Source organism: Kogia breviceps, chromosome 5 (genome assembly GCF_026419965.1).
Source record: "Kogia breviceps isolate mKogBre1 chromosome 5, mKogBre1 haplotype 1, whole genome shotgun sequence".
Lineage (NCBI taxonomy): Eukaryota > Metazoa > Chordata > Mammalia > Artiodactyla > Physeteridae > Kogia > Kogia breviceps.
Window position 1 is genome coordinate 12,197,787 of NC_081314.1, and position 19,406 is coordinate 12,217,192.

The window sequence follows — 19,406 nt, forward strand, 5'->3', positions numbered from 1 at the left end:
TCACTGTTTATATCATTAATATTTTGATGTATTTTTGTATGTTTATTATCTATGCATATTTTAACACTAAATTTGGATTGCATAGATATGTAATTTCATATTTTTCACCTAAAATTATTACCATAATCATGTTCCCATGTTAAATATTCGTTGAAGAACCAATTTTTAAAATTTGATAAAGTTCTATAATGGTTAGCCATCTATAATTTATTTAACTGTTGTTGATCATTAAGGTTGTTTACTTCCTTTGCTGTTGCAAAACATCTAGACACATCTATATTTATTCTCATTTCTGATTATTTCTTCAGGATAGATCCTAAGAAGGGAATTCATCAGGTGTCAGGATAGCAGCATTTTTATGGCTATAGATAGTATTGCCAAATTGATTTCCAGGAAATTTCTATCACTGTAAACTTTCATCATGCATACTGTTTAAGCTGATTTTTGTCAATCAGAAGTTTTGTTATCTTTTAAAAATCTTTTAACAATTGCATTTAACTTTTTTTTTTTTATGACAGTCTTCTTATCCCATGCGTGTAAACAGATGCAAGGAAATCCTAAATAAAGCTATTCATATGAAAAAATCCTTAGAAAAGTTTGTTGGAGATGCAACTCGCCTAACAGATAAGCTTCTAGAATTGTGCAATAAATCGGTACTATCATAAATCTTACTACTTATAGACCAAGTTGAATGAAACTTCTATATGATTTCAGCTGGTTGTATTTCATTTGATTAAATTTAAATTCTCATATATGTTGGTATACACATATAGCAAAAGTTATCAAATTGTATACTTTAAATATGTACAGTTTACCTTAATAAAGCTGTTTTTAAAATTTCTAACATATGTCCCTCTCAAATATCCTCTAAATTTCTAAAAGTTCTTCTTAATGTAAATTCTTCTGAGAGTAAATTATCCATAATTATTAGAAGTTTTTTTAAATAGAGGATATGAAATATAAGTATATAAAATATTCAGTTAAAGTTCTCTCTGTGATTGTTTTCTGTCATATCTTTGAACTTTCAAAACTCATATACATTAACCTACATACATGAGAGGAAAGAAGACTGGTGTTTTGGGTTTCATCCTTTCAGTAACCTTGTCTACCAGGGAACAAGCACCGTGCCTAAGGGAAACAAAGATGAGTAAGACATGTTCTCCTGCCTCGAAGTGCTCACAGTCTCATAGGAAGCCACTCAGATGGTTATCATATACTGTATAACTACTTTTTTCAGTAGGTTTATGACTAGAATATGGACATGCTTATAGGAATGAACTAGTGTTCTACCCAAGGAATTGGAGGGCAAAAAAATCCTGAAGAATGTGTAGGAAGGGTAAAAGTGGGGGTAGGGGTAATTATAAGGAGGGACAGACTCTATAAGGTAAATAACTAGACTTCACCTTACAAATATTCATTCTATCATCTATTTACAGGTGAGAAAGTAGAGACTACCCTATTTCTCACCTTCCCTTCCAATAAACATCTTGAAAGAGTAATCTGTTTTTGCTATCTGCATTAATCCTCTTTGTCCTCTGACACCCTTGACATTATGAAAGATAGTGTTATGATAATGGCCAACATTTATTAAACACTGGCACTTTTCCAAGTGCTTTACTTGTACAAACCTCCAGTTCTCTATGTGAAACCTTTGTGGCCAACTACATTTAGAAATTCAGGATTTTTTAGATTTTTAAAGGTAATGCAGTACATATACTTTTTATTAAGTATCATCACTAGGGGTAATCTGGTTGAGTATCCTGTAATCAGATACATAACTATTTCTTCAGTGAAACATATTAATCTTGGTACTAAGTGAGAAGTTCAGATATCTTTTTGCTGCCAAAGGAGATTTGGTACAAAAAAAAAAGTTTGATTTACAGAGCTCTTTGGAATTTGTAATGTGTGATAACAAATTGTAGGCCACTATTACCTACCTTAGTCATTTAACATCGTATAATGTAGGTACTATTTATTGATGAGTAAAAGAGTACAGAGAGGTTTAAATGAGGTGATGTATTTTTAAAAATTAGAAAAGGACAGACTGCTGAGCCATTGTAATTAAGATATTATAGAAATGAAATTTTTGTTTTGAGTAAAAGTAAGCATTCTATAATTCAAGGTAAATAGAGAAATTAAAATGTACTACTTTTTTCCCCCCCAGGTGGATGGAAGTAGTTCCACGCTGAGCATGAGCACTCATTTTAAAATGCTTAAAAAGCTGGTAGAAGAAGCAACATTTAGTGAAATCCTCATACCTTTACAATCTGTCATGATACCCACTCTTCCATCAGTTCCGGGTGCCCATGCTAACCATGAGCCATTTCCTGGGCATTGGGCCTATATTGCAGGCTTTGATGATACGGTAAACTGCAATTTTATATAACTAACTATGCTTTTAAAATTAAGTTGAAATTTCAAATTAAGTTTAAAAGTGTTTTTCTCAGAGACTAAGTGGATTTTATTTGCAAAGAAAAAATGATTGGAAATACAGAAAAGTAAAACCATATACTGATGGGACAAAACTAAGTGATAAAAATCTCATGTTCAACCTAGTATTTTGATTTTTTCAGATGTTCATACTGTTTTAGTATGACTAAAATCTTTATTTTTTCCATAATTTGATTTTTCCATATTCATCTTTGTCCTAAAAATGGGGAACAGAAAGAGAATGAAATACAATTTTTGTTTGTAATTTGTATTTTGGGAGGAAGTGAATTTCAGCTAGGAAGAGCTTGATTCTTTTTTGTTGTTGTTGTTACTATCTTAAAGAAATGGTACCACAGCACTTCTGAGTAAATACTTTTGAAAACTCTGTATTTATTCCAGTACTTCTGTGGCTCAAAACATTTGTTTAACTGCTTCAGACCAGTTAATAAGCCACATAATAAAATCATTCTTGTTACTTGTAGTCATGCTTTGTTTTTAACTTAATATTATTCAACTTATTTACTTACATCTTTAGTTGGACATGATTTTGGAGGCGTTTCTTTTGTCAAAAATCAAATTACTTTCCATTGATAAACATTTCTTACCATTAAAGAAATTTAAAAACCATCTTAGGTTCTGCAGAAAAGTCCTAAGAAAATGTTCCCAAAACCTTTTAAACATTATGGCTGCTTTAAGAGGCTGCCTAAATTTGAATGTGTATGTATTTACTTACACTGCTGACAGAGTAATCCTATTTTTTTTAATTTATATATTTATTTATTTGTTTGTTTTTATTTTTGGCTGTGTTGGGTCTTTGATGCTGTGCGCGGCCTTTCTCTAGTTGCAGCGAGCGGGGGCTACTCTTAGTTGCTGTGCGCGGGCTTCTCATTGTCGTGGCTTCTCGTGTTGCAGAGCACGGGCTCTTGGCGCGCGGGCTTCAATAATTGTGGCACATGGGCTCTAGAGCACAGGCTCAGTAGTTGTGGCGCATGGACTTAGTTGCTCCATGGCATGTGGGATCTTCCCAGGCTAGGGATCGAACCTGTGTCCCTTGCATTGGCAGGCAGATTCTAAACCACTGCGCCACCAGGGAGGCCCCAGACTTCAATAGCCATTTCTAATGGGTGAAAATGTGTCTCTATTTATGTCCAACCATTCTTTTCATAGATCATAATTAAGATAAATTATTAAAATAATAAATTTGCTACATAATATAGGTTATTATATTTTCCTTTTTATTGTGTTAGATAACACAATATTTATAATACACATAGAAGTTTAAACAAAGAATTTTGACCTTTATTTGTATATAACTCATCATCTTTTAGGTAGAAATTCTTGCTTCTCTTCAGAAACCAAAGAAGATCTCTTTAAAAGGATCTGACGGAAAGTTCTACATTATGATGTGTAAGCCAAAAGATGACTTGAGAAAGGATTGTAGACTAATGGAATTCAATTCCTTGATTAATAAGGTTTGGATATAGTTTGCTTTTATTTTAGAATTGCCATAATTACTGTCAATGAGATATGGGCAAATAGATCTCTCTTAAAAAGAGGAAATGAAGTACACTGCCTTTTTCATTTTCACTTAATTTGTTTTATTGGGATAAAATGTACATAACCTAAAATTTACCATCTTAACCATTTTTAAGTGTTCAGTTCAATTCAGTGGCATTAAGTACATTCACACTCTTGTGCAACCATCTCTCTACAGAACTTTTTCATCTTCTCAAACTGAAACTGTATATCTGTTAAACAGTAACTCCCTATTCTCCTTCCCCCCAGGCTCTGGTAACCACCATTCTACTTTCTGTCTCTATGAATTTGACTACTCTAGATACCTTGTATAAGTGGAGTCATACAGTATTTTTATTTTACTGGCTTTCTTCACTTAACATTATGTCTTCAAGGTTCATCCATGTTATAGCACATCAGAATTTCTTTCCTTTACAAGGTTGGATAATATACAATTGCATGTGTATACCAGTTTTGTTTATCCATTCACCCATCATTGGATACGTGGGTTGCTTCTACTTTTTGGCTATTGTGAATATTGCTACTATGAAGATAAGTGTACAGATAATTGTTCAAGTCCCTGCTTTCAATCTTTTGGATATGTGCCCTGAAGTGGAAATGCTGGTTTCACTTAATTTTTTAAAAATAAGATACTTTTGTTATATTGAGAAAAATGTATAAGACATATTAACAAAGGAAAATATTTTATATTTAATGTTTAAATTATCTATAATATACTTTTTCTATCAGATTTATTTATGTTTTATGTTTTGATGCCAGAAAAAAAAATGTTAGGTTCTGTTTTTACCAACACACTTTTTAGAGGTGATCGTTAGTATTTTTTTCAGTTCTGTTGGTAAGTGCTTGATTTCTATCTCAGAGATGATACGAGAAATCTCACTAAAGGGTTATTATAAATGTATGGTCTTAGGGGTTTTGAATTATTCTCTAGCCAGGTATTTATAAGTGCATAGCATCTGTTTTTCCATTGGTAAAAAATTAAACTATACTGTGAAAACTTTATTGTTTTCCTATAAGCTCTTTGTTCTTCCTCTCTATCCCCTTCCTGCATTTTACTGGTGGTACCTCTTTTATTAGCAGGAAAAAGTTATGGACCTTTAACATAGAAAAGAAATAGCAGCAGATGAGTTCATTTTTTAAAAAGGAGAATTATGGTTTGTGCTTAGTTTAACCAAAAGTAATTTAAAAATTAATACCACAATAAAAACCCATTTCATAGGTATTAAGGGAAAGAATATTTTTATTTAAAATGTTGTTTGGTAAATTGGTAACTTAATTCACTGATATTAAACCATCAGTATGTTTGTCCCAAAGCTCCCTGAGTGTTTTTCTAGTTGGGAGTATCAAGTGGCCTGGCTTTAATTTATAAATTTATCTTAATGAGCCTTGTTACCAATTATGTTGTTTCATTACCTTTCCCCCACATTAACATGGTCAAATAAAATAGCCTGACTGTGAAAAACTCGTCTCATTACGTTGGTCTAGGAGGCCATATACGGATCTTTTCATGTGATTCTCATGCCATACTATTTGGCTGACATTTATGTAGCCTATCTATTCCTAAAGTTTAAAATGTATTTTTGGTCAGTGATTGTGCTTTAGAATTTGACGGGTTACAATTATAGATGTGTGCTTAGTTTATTTCATACAGTTCCAGAATTAAACAAAATACTGTTTATCCTTACCTAGTATATTTCAGGATTAATCAGATGAGATGTGTAAAGCTTTCTTCTGCTAGGAGATAATTTTTCAAATAAAGCTATAATATTAAACTGTAAGAGTAAGATATATGTTTTGGGGATATCATAAAACTCATACTTTTCTGCTCATGCTTTTTTTTTTTAGATAAAATTAAACAGCATTCCCTGCGCCCAAGGATTTACTGTTTCAGTAATATCTTAGAAGCAATTTCTAAAGAGTATTTTGTCATTGTTAAATATATAACATTTTTGAACCCAGTATTGTTGTCACATTAATACTGAATAATTAAAAGAAGTACTTAGCCAAGGCATTTTTAATGATTTGGAAATAAATTAAGGATATTGTCCCAGTAGTTGCCTGCTCTACCTTTCTGAAGAATTATTCATCTATACTGCATAATAAGCTTTTATGGACATTATTTTGCTATGAAATGAACAATCTTTAGATAGGTTTGACATACATTTAGAAATTTTTAACTTTTAAGTTTATGTGTGTTTTTTTTTAATAGTGCTTAAGAAAAGATGCTGAGTCTCGTAGAAGAGAACTTCATATTAGAACGTATGCAGTTATTCCACTGAATGATGAATGTGGGATTATTGAATGGGTTAACAACACTGCTGGCTTGAGACCTATTCTGACCAAACTATATAAGGAAAAGGGTACTAAAATTAACTCTTACAATATAAGTATATAATATGGGTATAATAGCTGCTAACATATAATATAGGTATAATGGTTATTATCATTGTACACTTTGGGTGTATAAGCCATAGTAAAATTTCTTGGTACTATTGATACATACAGAAGTAGTTAAGTGATTTCTTCTTTCCTTCCTTGTGTTTTAATTCTTTCTCTATCTTTATCCCAAAAGGATTTGAAGTAGCTTACAAAAATGTATATGAAAATGTGTTTTTCTAGGAGTTATTGGTTAGCAATTCTGAAACTACTTTATGTGTAAACTAGACTTCAGCAAATAAGTAAATACATTGTGGCTAATGAGAGCTAGTTTTTCATGTTAGAGAAAGAAAAAGAAAGGGAAAGCTAGAATGAAACCAAAAGTGTTAGAGTCTCCCGCTGGCCAAACCTGGGATAACTTGAGCACCAAAAATAATAATAGTATTAGATTATAGCCCATGGAATAAAATAGACAGGAGTCCACACTTACGTAAACAAATACTTGAATGAATAAATAAATAAATAGGAAGGTAGGAACAAGTTCTTCCTTAGAGTAGAATTACAATGAATTAATGTAGAAGAGATGATGAAAACAGAAAATTGCCAATTAGTAAATATCACAGTAATAATTGTTGCAGGCAGTGATTAGCAATGACTGCTGAAATTCGTCGGCAAAAGTATGATGGAAAATAGGTTATTTGCAGAGTCTCAAAGTATCTCTCCACCAGATACTTAATTAATTACAAAGGGGAAAAAGTAGTAACTTTACAATGAAGAAACAAAAATATAACAGGTCAGAACCCCTTAAAAATTTCATGGTAATGAAACACAAAAACAGAAATTTCCCAGATTCGAGGACATTAAGGAGACATGACAACTGAATGCAGTAAGGGATCCTGAATTGGATCCTGACCCAGAAAAAGGATGATAGTGGGACAATTGGTAAAATTTGAATAAAGTCTGAAAGTTAATTAATAATACTATGAAAAAATAATTTCTTGGTTTAGGTAATTGTATTCTGTTATGAAAGAGATGAACACTGACAAAATCTGGGTGATGAATATATGGGAACTCTGTATAATTTTTGCAATTTTTTGTAAGACTAAAATTATTTCAAAATAAAAAGTTTAAAAAATGTTTATGATACATTAAAAACAAATAGATCAAGTTACTAAAGTAAAAAATAAGTATATTAGGGCTTCCCTGGTGGCGCAGTGGTTGAGAGTCCGCCTGACGATGCGGGGGATACGGGTTCGTGGCCCGGTCCGGGAGGATCCCACATGCCGCGGAGCGGCTGGGCCCGTGAGCCATGGCCGCTGAGCCTGCGCATCCGGAGCCTGTGCCCCGCAGCGGGAGAGGCCACGGCAGTGAGAGGCCCGCATACCACAAAAAAAAAAAAAAAAAAAAAAATAAGTATATTAGTTCCCTAGGACTGCCATAGCACATTACCACAAACTGTTCATAAACAACAGAAATTTACTCTCTCACAGTTGTGGAGACGAGTCTAAAATCACTGTGTCAGTAGGGCCACAATATCTCTCATGGCCCAAGGGGAGAATCCATTCTATGCCTTTCTGTAAGTTTCTGGTGTTGCCAGCAATCTTTGACATTCCTTGGCTATAGATGCTTCACTCCATTCTCTGCCTCTGTCATCACACAGCATTCTCTGTAAGTCTGTATGTCCCTGTTTTCTCTTATAAAAATATCAGTCATACTATATTAAGGGCTCACCATAATGACCTCATCTTAACCTGATTACATGGGCAAAGACCTTATTTTCAAATAAAGTCACATTCACAGGTACCAAGGGTTATTTTTTTGGCAGATAAAATCAACCCATAGCATTAAGTAATACTGATAAATTACTATATTATGGGTATTATGCTAAGTATTTTGTGTACATCAGTTTTTTTTATTATTGTTAACAAGCCTAATTATCACTATTTTATGGACAGTGAAGCAAGTTAATCCAAGTTACTAATATGTTGTAGAGCTGAAGTTCAAACACACTTGAATCTGATTTCAAGGAACTTGCTATTGACTATTTTATTTAAAGATGAAATATTATATAAGAGTTATTGCTATTGGATATTTAAATATATATATATATATATATTTTCCATCCTATTATGAACATAGTTGAACTGTGCAACATTTGAGGCTAAAAATATCTAATCTCAAACTTGTCTATGGAAATTTTAGCTGAACCTTGGGTCCAAAAAGCACCAAACCAAGGTGGGCCTAAAAGGCACTTTATAGACTGGAGTCATGTCAGCCATATAATACGAACTCACAAATACATCAGAAGGAAAATTTCTTCTGCTTCCACATATGATTTGAATTGTACAAGATTAGTTTTAAAATCAGGTATCCTGTGAATCTTATAGGCTAGCCTTCACACAGAGTAAATTATTTCAGAGCACCATTGTAGGTTTCTTAGTATTGATGCAGTGTGGACCCCTACTGCCTACTGATTAACAGAGAGATCACTGTAAATTTAGGGAGGGCTGTAGCATTTTTACATGCAGGGGCACTATTCACATTGGATTTATTCTGAGTGGTATCTTCTGGTATGTGTGGTCTTACTTGGCACTGATTATCATCAACAAGAGGCCTCACTCTAGATAAGTATTAAGTGAAGATAATGTGTTTACTCTTTTCGTATAATATCAGAAGAAAGTTTACCTATGCATAATTGAAATGTTTCCATTTATTCTTGCTTTTGAATAAAAGTAGATATTTCCTGTCCTATTTTCACCAAAAAAAAAAAAAAAATTGCCCCTTTTCTCATTTGGCTTGTGTGATTAATGGAAATCACTCTACCTTGTAGGAGTTTATATGACAGGGAAGGAACTTCGCCAGTGTATGCTACCAAAATCGGCAGCTTTGTCTGAAAAACTCAAAGTATTCCGAGAATTTCTCCTGCCCAGGCATCCTCCTGTTTTTCACGAGTGGTTTCTGAGAACATTCCCTGATCCTACATCATGGTAAGTTACCAAAAATATAATATTGTCATTATGCTTAGATTTTTAAAAAAAATATTTTAGACGTATGTGGCCCCATATGATACAAGGATACTTGATAAGCATTGTGTTTCCTTTAGGTACAGCAGCAGATCAGCATACTGCCGTTCCACTGCCGTTATGTCAATGGTTGGTTATATCCTGGGCCTTGGAGACCGTCATGGTGAAAACATTCTCTTTGATTCTTTGACTGGTGAATGTGTACATGTGGATTTCAACTGTCTCTTCAATAAGGTATGTGATATGACTTACTGTAGTTAATTGTATGTTTTCTCCTAATTTCCTTTCCACAACAACTGTTCTTCCTAGACATACCTGTTAGTAGCAGCTACGGTCACAGTTGAGTCACATTGAGAGTTTGTTGACTGGTTTTGATCAGTGGATCCCACAGCCCTCAGTAAAGCAACTTAGGTTGGAGAGAACTCAGAAGAGTCATATAGGAAAACTAGCACTGAACTTGAAGTCCAAAAGCATAGATCCAAGTTGTGACTTATTGGTTCTTGTTATATGAACATGGGGTGTTCATATAATATATGAACAGTTCATTTTACTGAGACTCAGTTTTAGAGAGACAGAGTAGTTTAATGTGATTATTTCCAAACCTGGCAGCAGCATCTAAGAATTTTTTTTTTTTTAATGCAGATACCAGGGAAACATCACAGGAAATTCAGATTTTGTAGGTCCAGCTGGGGTCTGGGAATAAATTGAGGTCATTCAACTCTCCTTAAGGACCCCCTCCAAGTTTCCAATGTTATGATCCTGAAAGGCAGACTAATTATTAAACCCACTTTTTCCTTCATCCATATTCTCTATGGGTTGCTGTCTCCTATCACAGGAAACCAAGAAAGGTCACAGACCCAACTGAAAACAAATCAAAGATAAACCACTGGTATAGGGGATTCATACAAGAGAGGAATTTAGGGAAACTGATTGGAGGGATGAAAAAGCCCTAGGAAAGGCAGGTGTTAGAGAATGGAAGAAAATAAATGAACTGGACTTCATTATATTACATGTTACATTTCCTGTCTCAGGGATTGTGAGCATCTAACACTTGGCTATTTCTTTTCCCGTCCTGTTTTAAAGTGAAAGTCTTAAAGAAAACTATGAGAGTATTTTGTTTGTACTTTATACTATTCAAGGACATTAAGGGAGTTAATATAAGGCTAAATATTGAATGCATAAATATTGCTCTATAATGCTATTCACTTTAGTAATTCAGTGAAAGATGAATCCATCTATCCTCTAGATCTTATCCAAGGAGTTGTGTTTCAGCTCCTCAAAAGCAAAGGTAGAGTCATATGGCTACTTCATGATGTAGGCCTCTAACGTAAGCTCCAAATACAAATATTTTGAGGGTATGTTTGCTCTCTCCTAAAAGCTTTAAATTTTTTGCATAAAAATTTTTAAATTCCAGCATCTTTACTTTTTAATGAACTGCATTGTTTTAAGGGAGAAACCTTTGAGGTCCCAGAAATTGTTCCATTTCGCATGACTCATAATATGGTTAATGGAATGGGTCCTATGGGAACAGAAGGTCTTTTTCGAAGAGCTTGTGAAGTTACAATGAGGCTGATGAGAGATCAGAGAGAACCTTTAATGAGGTAATCATCTATATTTTGTAAACAATAGTAACTTTGAATGTGATTATTGGTTTCTAAGTTGTTTTCTTTATATAGAGCTACTTTATGCTGGTTGAAGTAGATTTTTTTTTTTTTTTTTTTTTTTTTTTTTTTTTTTGCGGTACGCGGGCCTCTCATTGTTGTGGTCTCTCCCGTGTCGGAGCACAGGCTCCGGACGCGCATGCTCAGCGGCCATGGCTCACGGGCCCGGCCTTTCCGAGGCACGTGGGATCTTCCCGGACCAGGGCACGAGCCCGTGTCCCGTGCATCGGCAGGCGGACTCTAAACCACCGCGCCACCAGGGAAGCCCAATTGTTTTTAATAATAGATTTTATTAAGATATATTTTACATACCATAAAATTTAGTCATTTTTTTCCCTTATTTTCGGCTGCATGGGATTTTCGTTGCTGCTTTCTCTAGGTGCGGCAAGCGGGGGCTACTCTTCCTTGCAATGCGTGGGCTTCTCATTGTAGCGGCTTCTCTTTGTTGCAGAGCACAGGCTCTAGGCACACGGGCTTCAGTAGTTGTGGCATGCAGGCTCAGTAGTTGTGGCTCGTAGGCTCTAGAGCACAGGATCAGTAGTTGTGGCTCACGGGCTTAGTTGCTCCGTAGCATGTGGGAACTTCCCACACCAGGGCTCGAACCCGTGTCCCTTGCATTGGCAGGCGGTTTCTTAACCTCTACATTACCAGGGAAGTCCAAAATTCGGTCTTTTAATATATATACTATGGTGGTTTCAGTATATTCACAAGATTGTGCAACCATCACTGCTATCTAATTATGAAACATTTTCATCACCTCCAAAAGAAATTAGCAGTCACTCCCTAACTCTACCCCCCACCATCTCATAACAACCACGAATCTCTTTCTGTCTCTATAGATTTGCCTATTCCAGATATTTCATATATAGAATTATACAACATGTGGCCTTTTGTGTCTGTCTTCTTTCAGTAGCATGTTTTTAAGGTTTATCTATGCTCTAGCATGTATCAGTACTTGATTCTTTTTTATTGTCAAATAATATTCTATTATATGGATATACCACCTTTTGTTTATCCATTCATCAGTTCATGGACATTTGGGATTGTTTTGGCTATTGTGAATAGTGTAGCTGTGAACATCTGCGTACAGGTTTTACGTGGATATATGTTTTCAGTTCTCTTGGTTATACCTATGAGTAGGATTCTGGATATGTTAACTCTAAGCTTAACATTTTGAGGAACTTTCAAACTGTTTTCCAAAGCAGATGTAATATGTTATAGTCCCACTAGCAATGTCTAAGTGTTCCAATTTCTCCACATCCTTACCAAAACTTGTTATTGTCTATCTATATTATTTTATCCATCTTGCTGGGTATGAAATTGTATCTAATTGTTGTTTTAATTTGCTTTTCTCTAATGACCAGTTATGTTGAGCATCTTTTCATGCTTATTGGTCACTTGCATAATTTCTTTGAACGAATGTCTATTTAAATCCTTTCTGGGGCTTCCCTGGTGGCGCAGTGGTTGAGAGTCCGCCTGCCGTTGCAGGAGACACGGGTTCGTGCCCTGGTCCGGGAAGATCCCACATGCCGCGGAACGACTGAGCCCGTGAGCCATGGCCGCTGGGCCTGTGCGTCCGGAGCCTGTGCTCCGCAACGGGAGAGGCCACAACAGTGAGAGGCCCGCATACCCAAAAAAAAAAATAAATAAATAAATAAATAAATCCTTTCTGTTTTTTTAATTGGATTATTTGTCTTTTTTTTAACATCTTTATTGGAGTATAATTGCTTTACAATGGTGTGTTAGTTTCTGCTGTATAACAAAGTGAATCATCTATACATATACATTTATCCCCATTTCTCCTTCCTCTGGCATCTTCCTCTGACCCTCCCTATCCCACCCCTCTAGGTGGTCACAAAGCACCAAGCTGATCTCCCGGTGCTATGCAGCTGCTTCCCACTAGCTATCTGTTTCACATTTGGTAGTGTATATATGTCCATGCCACTCTCTCACTTCATCCCAGATTACCCTTCCCCCTCCCCATGTCCTCAAGTCCATTCTCTACATCTGCATCTTTATTCTTGTCCTGCCCCTAGTTTCTTCAGAACATTTTTTTCTTTAAGATTCCATATATATGTGTTAGCATACTATATTTGTTTTTCTCTTTCTGACTTACTTCACTCTGTATGACATTCTCTAGGTCCATCCACCTCACTGCAAATAACTCAATTTTGTTTCTTTTTATGGCTGGATAATATTCCGTTGTATATACGTGCCACATCTTCTTTATCCATTCATCTGTTGATGGACACTTAGGTTGCTTCCATGTCCTGGCTATTGTAAATACTGCTGCAATGAACATTATGATACATGACTCTTTTTGAATTATGGTTTTCTCAGGGTATATGCCCAGTAGTGGGATTGCTGGGTTGTATGGTAGTTCTATTTTTAGTTTTATAAGGAACCTCCATACTGTTCTCCATAGTGAGTGTATAAATTTACATTCCCACCAACAGTGCAAGAGTGTTCCCTTTTCTCCACACCCTCTCCAGCATTTATCGTTTGTAGATTTTTTGACGATGGCCATTCTGACTGGTGTGAGATGATATCTCATTGTAGTTTTGATTTGCAATTCTCTAATGATTAATGATGTTGAGCATTCTTTCATGTGTTTGTTGGCGATCTGTATATTTTCTTTGGAGAAATGTCTATTTAGGTCTGCCCATTTTTGGATTGGGTTGTTTGTTTTTTTGATATTGAGCTGCATGAGCTGCTTGTAAATTTTGGAGATTAATCCTTTGTCAGTTGCTTCATTTGCAAATATTTTCTCCCATTCTGAGGGTTGTCTTTTGGTCTTGTTTATGGTTTTCTTTGCTGTGCAAAAGCTTTTAAGTTTCATTAGATCCCATTTGTTTATTTTTGTTTTTATTTCCATTTCTCTAGGAGGTGGGTCAAAAAGGATCTTGCTGTGATTTATGTCATAGGGTGTTCTGCCTATGTTTTCCTCTAAGAGTTTGATAGTGTCTGGCCTTACATTTAGGTCTTTAACCCATTTTGAGTTTATTTTTGTGTATGGTGTTAGGGAGTGTTCTAATTTTGTTCTTTTACATGTAGCTGTCCAGTTTTCCCAACACCACTTATTGAAGAGGCTGTCTTTTCTCCATTGTATATTCTTGCCTCCTTTATCAAAAATAAGGTGACCATATGTGCGTGGGTTTATCTCTGGGCTTTCTACCCTGTTCCATTGATCTGTATTTGTTTTTGCCAGCACCATTTTTGAAGAGATTATTTTTCTCTATTTAATTGTCTTGACATTTCTGTTGAAAATCAATTGACCATACATGTAAGGGTGTATTTCTAGATTCTCAGTTTTATTCCATTGATCTGTATGTCTAACCTTATGCCAGTAGCACATTCTCCTGATTACTATAGCTTTGTAGTATGTTTTGAAGTCAGGAAGTGTGAATCCTCTGACTTTTTTATTCTTTTTCAAGACTATTTGACTGTTATGAGTCTCTTGCATTTCCATATGCACTTTAAGATCATCTTGCCAATTTCTGCAAAGGCCAGCCTGGATTTCGATAGGAATGGCACTGAATCTGTAAATCAATTTAGGGAGTATTGCCATCTTAAGTCTTTTGATCCATGAACATAGGATATCTTTCCATTTATTTAAGTCTTCTTCAATTTCTTTCAACAACGTTTTGTAATTTTTAGTTTGCAAATCTTGTATTTAACTTTTAAAAATGTGTCCCTAAGTATTTCTGAATGGAATTTTTTTCTTAATTTCATGTTTGGATTGTTCATTGCTAGTGTATAGAAATATAACTAAATTTGTATATTGATCTTGTATCCTGCAACCTTACTGAACTCATTTGTTAGCTGTCATAGTTATTTTTGCAGATACCTTAAGATTTTCTCTCTACAACAACAGGTCACCTGTAGATAGGGATAGTTTTACTTTTTCTAATCTAATCGCAGTGCCTTTTCTTTTTCTTGCCTAATTGCCCTAGCTAGATCAATGTCAAATAGCCATGGTGAGACATCTACATTCTTGTCTTGTTCCTAATCTTAGGGGTGAAGAAGCCAGTCTTTTACCATTAAATATGATGTTAGCTGTGGGAAGTAGTTTTTCAAAAGGACATTTAAAGCTCACTTATTCAGTTTTTTATTTAAACCCTGTCTACCAGGCATTACGGTAGAATACATTGGATAGTTGGACATAGGCAAAGGCAAATTCTCTGAAGGAGGAAGCATAGCATTTTCTGAAATGGTAGTAATGTGTTTTATAAGAGTATTATCATTAGCTTCTCATCTTACAGTAGTTATCCTTCACCTAAGTGTTGACTTTAATGAGAGTTCTTTTTACACAGATAACATTGTATTATTACCATAATATTTGTTTCCATTTTAGTGTCTTAAAGACTTTTCTACATGATCCTCTTGTGGAATGGAGTAAACCAGTGAAAGGGCATTCCAAAGCACCACTGAATGAAACAGGGGAAGTTGTCAATGAAAAGGTTAGTAGAAGGTGTAGCTTGATATGAACTGATATTGTATATCTCTACAAATGGGAACTAATTCTAAATACTGTCAGTGACTGACCATTGAATACTCTGAAATTTAGTTCTTTATCTAGTATGACAATGCCATAAGTTTTCTTTATTATCATTACTAATGTTACCATTCTTACCATTAGTATAATAAAAACAGAGTTCAACACATGCTTAACCATAAACAAATCACAGTTATGATATAGAGTGGGAAAAACTTGAACACAAATTGCCTGCATTTATAGAGCAGCAGGTCTCAGCTTCAATATGTAGAACTCTTTACTAACATAGTACTCCCTTGTCCCTTGATTGCCATGGGGGATAGGTTCCAGGACCCCCCGTGGATACCAAAATGCTGGAATGCTCAACTCCCGTATGTAAGATGCTGTAGGATTTGTATACAACCTGTGTATATCGTCCCATATACTTTAAGTCATCTCTAGATTACTTATAATATCTAGTACAATGTAAATACCATGTAAATAGTTGTGAATACAGTGTAAATGCTATGTAAATAGTTGCTGGTGCATGGCAAATTGAAGTTTTCCTTTTTGGAACTTTATGGAATTTTTTTCCCCTGAATATTTTCAGTCCGTGGTTGGTTGAATCATTGGCTGCAGAGAGCTGACTATATTAGTCGAATCCTCAAATTTTCCAGATAGTTATTTTAAATAAGTTAGAATAGATTTGAGGATTGTTTTTCTAATTACATCATTCTCACTTTTGCATTCTGATATGCTTTCTTGATTAAGAAAAATATGTAGAATTCCAAGTAGCTCACTTAGAACTCCCATTTGCATATAACATAATCTAAACATTAGGCATTAGAGTATTGTGGCTGTTATTAGAATACTAATATTCAAATGTTTAAGTCCTAAACACTTTTCAGAGTAGATTTTTTTATATTATTATTTTTCTAGACTTCTAACATGGAAGAGATTCGGTTTTTCAGAGTCCTGAAAAATGTCCAAACAGTTGATGTTAGATCAACATTGCAAGCCAATATCTCAAGTTATTTTATTTGTTTCATTTCTTCTCTCGTTTGTCTGTATTTGCTCTTACAAAATGGGTAATGATCAGTAAAATGGCATTAATATTTGTTAGATAAAAGAAAGGCAGTAATTCCAAGTTAAAAACATCTACATGTCATTGGGTCCTTAGTCCTTATGATTTTCAATTTCTTTTTAGGCCAAAACCCATGTTCTTGACATCGAGCAGAGACTACAAGGTGTAATCAAGACCCGAAATAGAGTGACAGGACTGCCGTTATCTATTGAAGGACATGTGCATTACCTTATACAAGAAGCAACTGATGAAAACTTGTTATGCCAGATGTACCTTGGTTGGACCCCATATATGTGAAATGGAGTTACTTCAAAGAATATGTTAATAATCTAAAATTAATGCACTTGGATCATTAATCTGTGGTTCTATCTATTCAGTTCCAAAGTACAACATATGTTTATGTTTTCACAGTAACTGGTATTTCTCCCTGATTGTTAATAATATTTAAAATAATATATGTTGTTAAGAAATAAACTGCTTTCTTAACATATACTGTGTATTATAACTGGAGAAATGGAATATTATATGTTCTTATACTCTTAAAAAGATGAGTTTGCAAGAAACAAGCCAACCTAATTTCATTTTACAACTTTCACTGATTTTAAGTACTAACATAAGGATTCATTTGAACAAAAAATCGTATTGAATAAATACTGTAGACAAAGCATGGTTCTCCTTTCCTCTAGGAACTGTCTAGTAAGAGAGATGTAAACATAAATAGCACATCATTAAGTTCACTTAGTAATACTCTCTTTTTTTGTATTTGTTGAAAATGTGATAGGGAAAAAAATTAGCCAGTTAACATGAATATGAAAACTATATAGACATTCTGTAATTTTAAAGATGCTGCCATACTAAAAGTGTACCAGAATGCAGAATCCAGTGGTTGGGGGAAACAGCATTACTTAAAATTTCATGAGATTTTATAATCTAAACAATTTTAACGTTAAATTTGCGGCTACATTTTATTGCAGAAGATTTAAAATAATTCATAATAATTCCAAAGCAAAGAGGTTATTACATACAAATAAACGAAAACATAATCTTTTGTAACATAATTTCACTTAAGTTTACCTTACAAAATTCTGCCCTTTTTGTACCGTTGAAGTGTGATGGGGGAAAATATAATAACCCAAGAGGTATAAATGTGAAAACTAAACGTATACTTTGCTATCGAAGGCCTAATGTTAAGAGTTAAGGAGGAAGCTGGGTGGAGGGGAGTTAGGAAATCATTTTACGCAAATAATTTGGAAAAGAACGTTTTTATTTATTTATTTATTGTGGTACGCGGGCCTCTCACTGTTGTGGCCTCTCCCGTTGCGGAGCACAGGCTCCGGACGCGCAGGCTCAGCGGCCATGGCTCACGGGCCCAGCCGCTCCGCGGCATGTGGGATCTTCCCAGACCGGGGCACGAACCCGTATCCCCTGCATCGGCAGGCGGATTCTCAACCACTGCGCCACCAGGGAAGCCCGAAAAGAACGTTTTTAAAAGAAACTTTTGTTGTATCCTGAAAGAAAAAATTTCCGCTCACAAAACAAACTAAACCAAATAAATCAGCAGACCTTTCCAAATCTGTGTTGAAAAACAGAGATTAGTGATCCCAGAAGCCGGATGCAGCCAGGACTCTTCCAGTCGTCTCGTGAGGTTTTCACCCCCTTCCAAATCCACTTACAGCGCTCAGGTCTGTCAACTGACATTTTTCAGAACTGGATTTCACACACGCGTTCAAAAACACCTGGGCGCTCTTAAATGTAACCGGGCAGCTCCGCGGCAGCGAGTTCGGGCCGGGGCTGGAGCCCCGCCCCGGAGATGCGGTCTCGAAGCCGGCCGCTCTAGGCCCGGCGGCCGCTCTCAATGGTTGGGCGGGCGGTGTGTTGTCATCTGCGGAGCGACGGCCGGAGGCGGCGGCGTAGGCCCCGGCGGGGCGTTTGGTTTCGGTTTGGCCCTGACTTGAGTTAGTACTGACGGTCGAAATGGGAGTCCCCAAGTTTTACCGATGGATCTCGGAGCGGTATCCCTGCCTCAGCGAAGTGGTGAAGGAGCATCAGGTGGGTGAGCAAGGGGGCAGCGGCCCAGAAGGCGGAGGATCCGGGGCTCGGCGGCCCTCTCTCCACCCTGGGACCGGGGCTCTCCGCCGCCTCCTGCTCGCCGTCAGCTGGCTGAGTGGCGACGGGAGGGGAGCAGAATGTTGGAGGACACCCTGGTGATCTGAGTGGGGGCGAAGACGCAAGTCGCTCTCCTGTGGGCAGAGCGGCGGGGATGCGGCGGTTCTGACAGCTCCTGCCCGGGCCGGGCCTGCCGCGACTCCGCAATGAAGTCCCGGGAGGAGCGCTTTCGGGAGTGCTTTCCTTTTCTCCCCAGGGAGCTGCAGGTTTCGTTTTTCTTTTTGGAGGTGGGATGGTTGTCCTCCTAGGACCTTCCCCTAATCCCCACTCAGAGCAACAGGCCCAGGTACAAACAATAATACTGGCCTCCGCAGTTGAATCCCCTTGTTTACTTTACCTTATCTAGAGCTGCATCCTGCCCTACCCCCAACGCCTAGACTTTTTGACGTGGCTGATGGTTCATATTTATGATACAGTTCGTTACTCTTTTTCTATTACCCCAAGGACCGTACCAATCCCCTGTTCCAAAAGAAATAAAAATACATTTGGACGGGGCCGGGGCAGTTATTTGGAAGCTTCATTGTGTGCGTGTGTGCGTGTGAAAGAGAGAAGGGGGAGAGAGGGAGGAAGGAGACGTGGGGTGAACGGAGAGAGAAACATTGTTAGAGCACTAATACTAGAAATAGTAATATTCGGTGTATAATGACCCCAGGGCA

At 36.3% G+C, this 19,406-nt stretch overlaps 2 protein-coding genes across 8 annotated transcripts in view; both read left to right on the top strand.

The window, feature by feature from the left end:
• The window catches only part of ATR (ATR serine/threonine kinase), a 107,272-nt gene extending 90,199 nt beyond the window's left edge, over positions 1-17,073 (top strand). For 2 of the 3 annotated variants that reach the window (XM_059064922.2, XM_067033623.1), the window contains 9 exons: positions 519-653; positions 2,165-2,365; positions 3,759-3,902; positions 6,176-6,326; positions 9,173-9,329; positions 9,446-9,599; positions 10,815-10,966; positions 15,381-15,486; positions 16,708-17,073. In XM_059064922.2, coding sequence (XP_058920905.1) covers positions 519-653; positions 2,165-2,365; positions 3,759-3,902; positions 6,176-6,326; positions 9,173-9,329; positions 9,446-9,599; positions 10,815-10,966; positions 15,381-15,486; positions 16,708-16,881 — 1,374 coding nt within the window. In that variant the 3' untranslated portion in view covers positions 16,882-17,073. The remainder of the gene's footprint in view (positions 1-518; positions 654-2,164; positions 2,366-3,758; positions 3,903-6,175; positions 6,327-9,172; positions 9,330-9,445; positions 9,600-10,814; positions 10,967-15,380; positions 15,487-16,707) is intronic. The other variant, XM_067033624.1, reaches the window with a different exon arrangement.
• Positions 17,074-18,318: 1,245 nt separating this feature from the next.
• Positions 18,319-19,406, top strand: part of XRN1 (5'-3' exoribonuclease 1) — a 99,106-nt gene continuing 98,018 nt past the window's right edge. For 4 of the 5 annotated variants that reach the window (XM_059064925.2, XM_059064924.2, XM_067033627.1 and 1 more), the window contains exon 1: positions 18,319-18,633. In XM_059064925.2, the coding sequence (XP_058920908.1) occupies positions 18,559-18,633 (75 nt within the window). In that variant the 5' untranslated portion in view covers positions 18,319-18,558. The remainder of the gene's footprint in view (positions 18,634-19,406) is intronic. The other variant, XM_067033628.1, reaches the window with a different exon arrangement.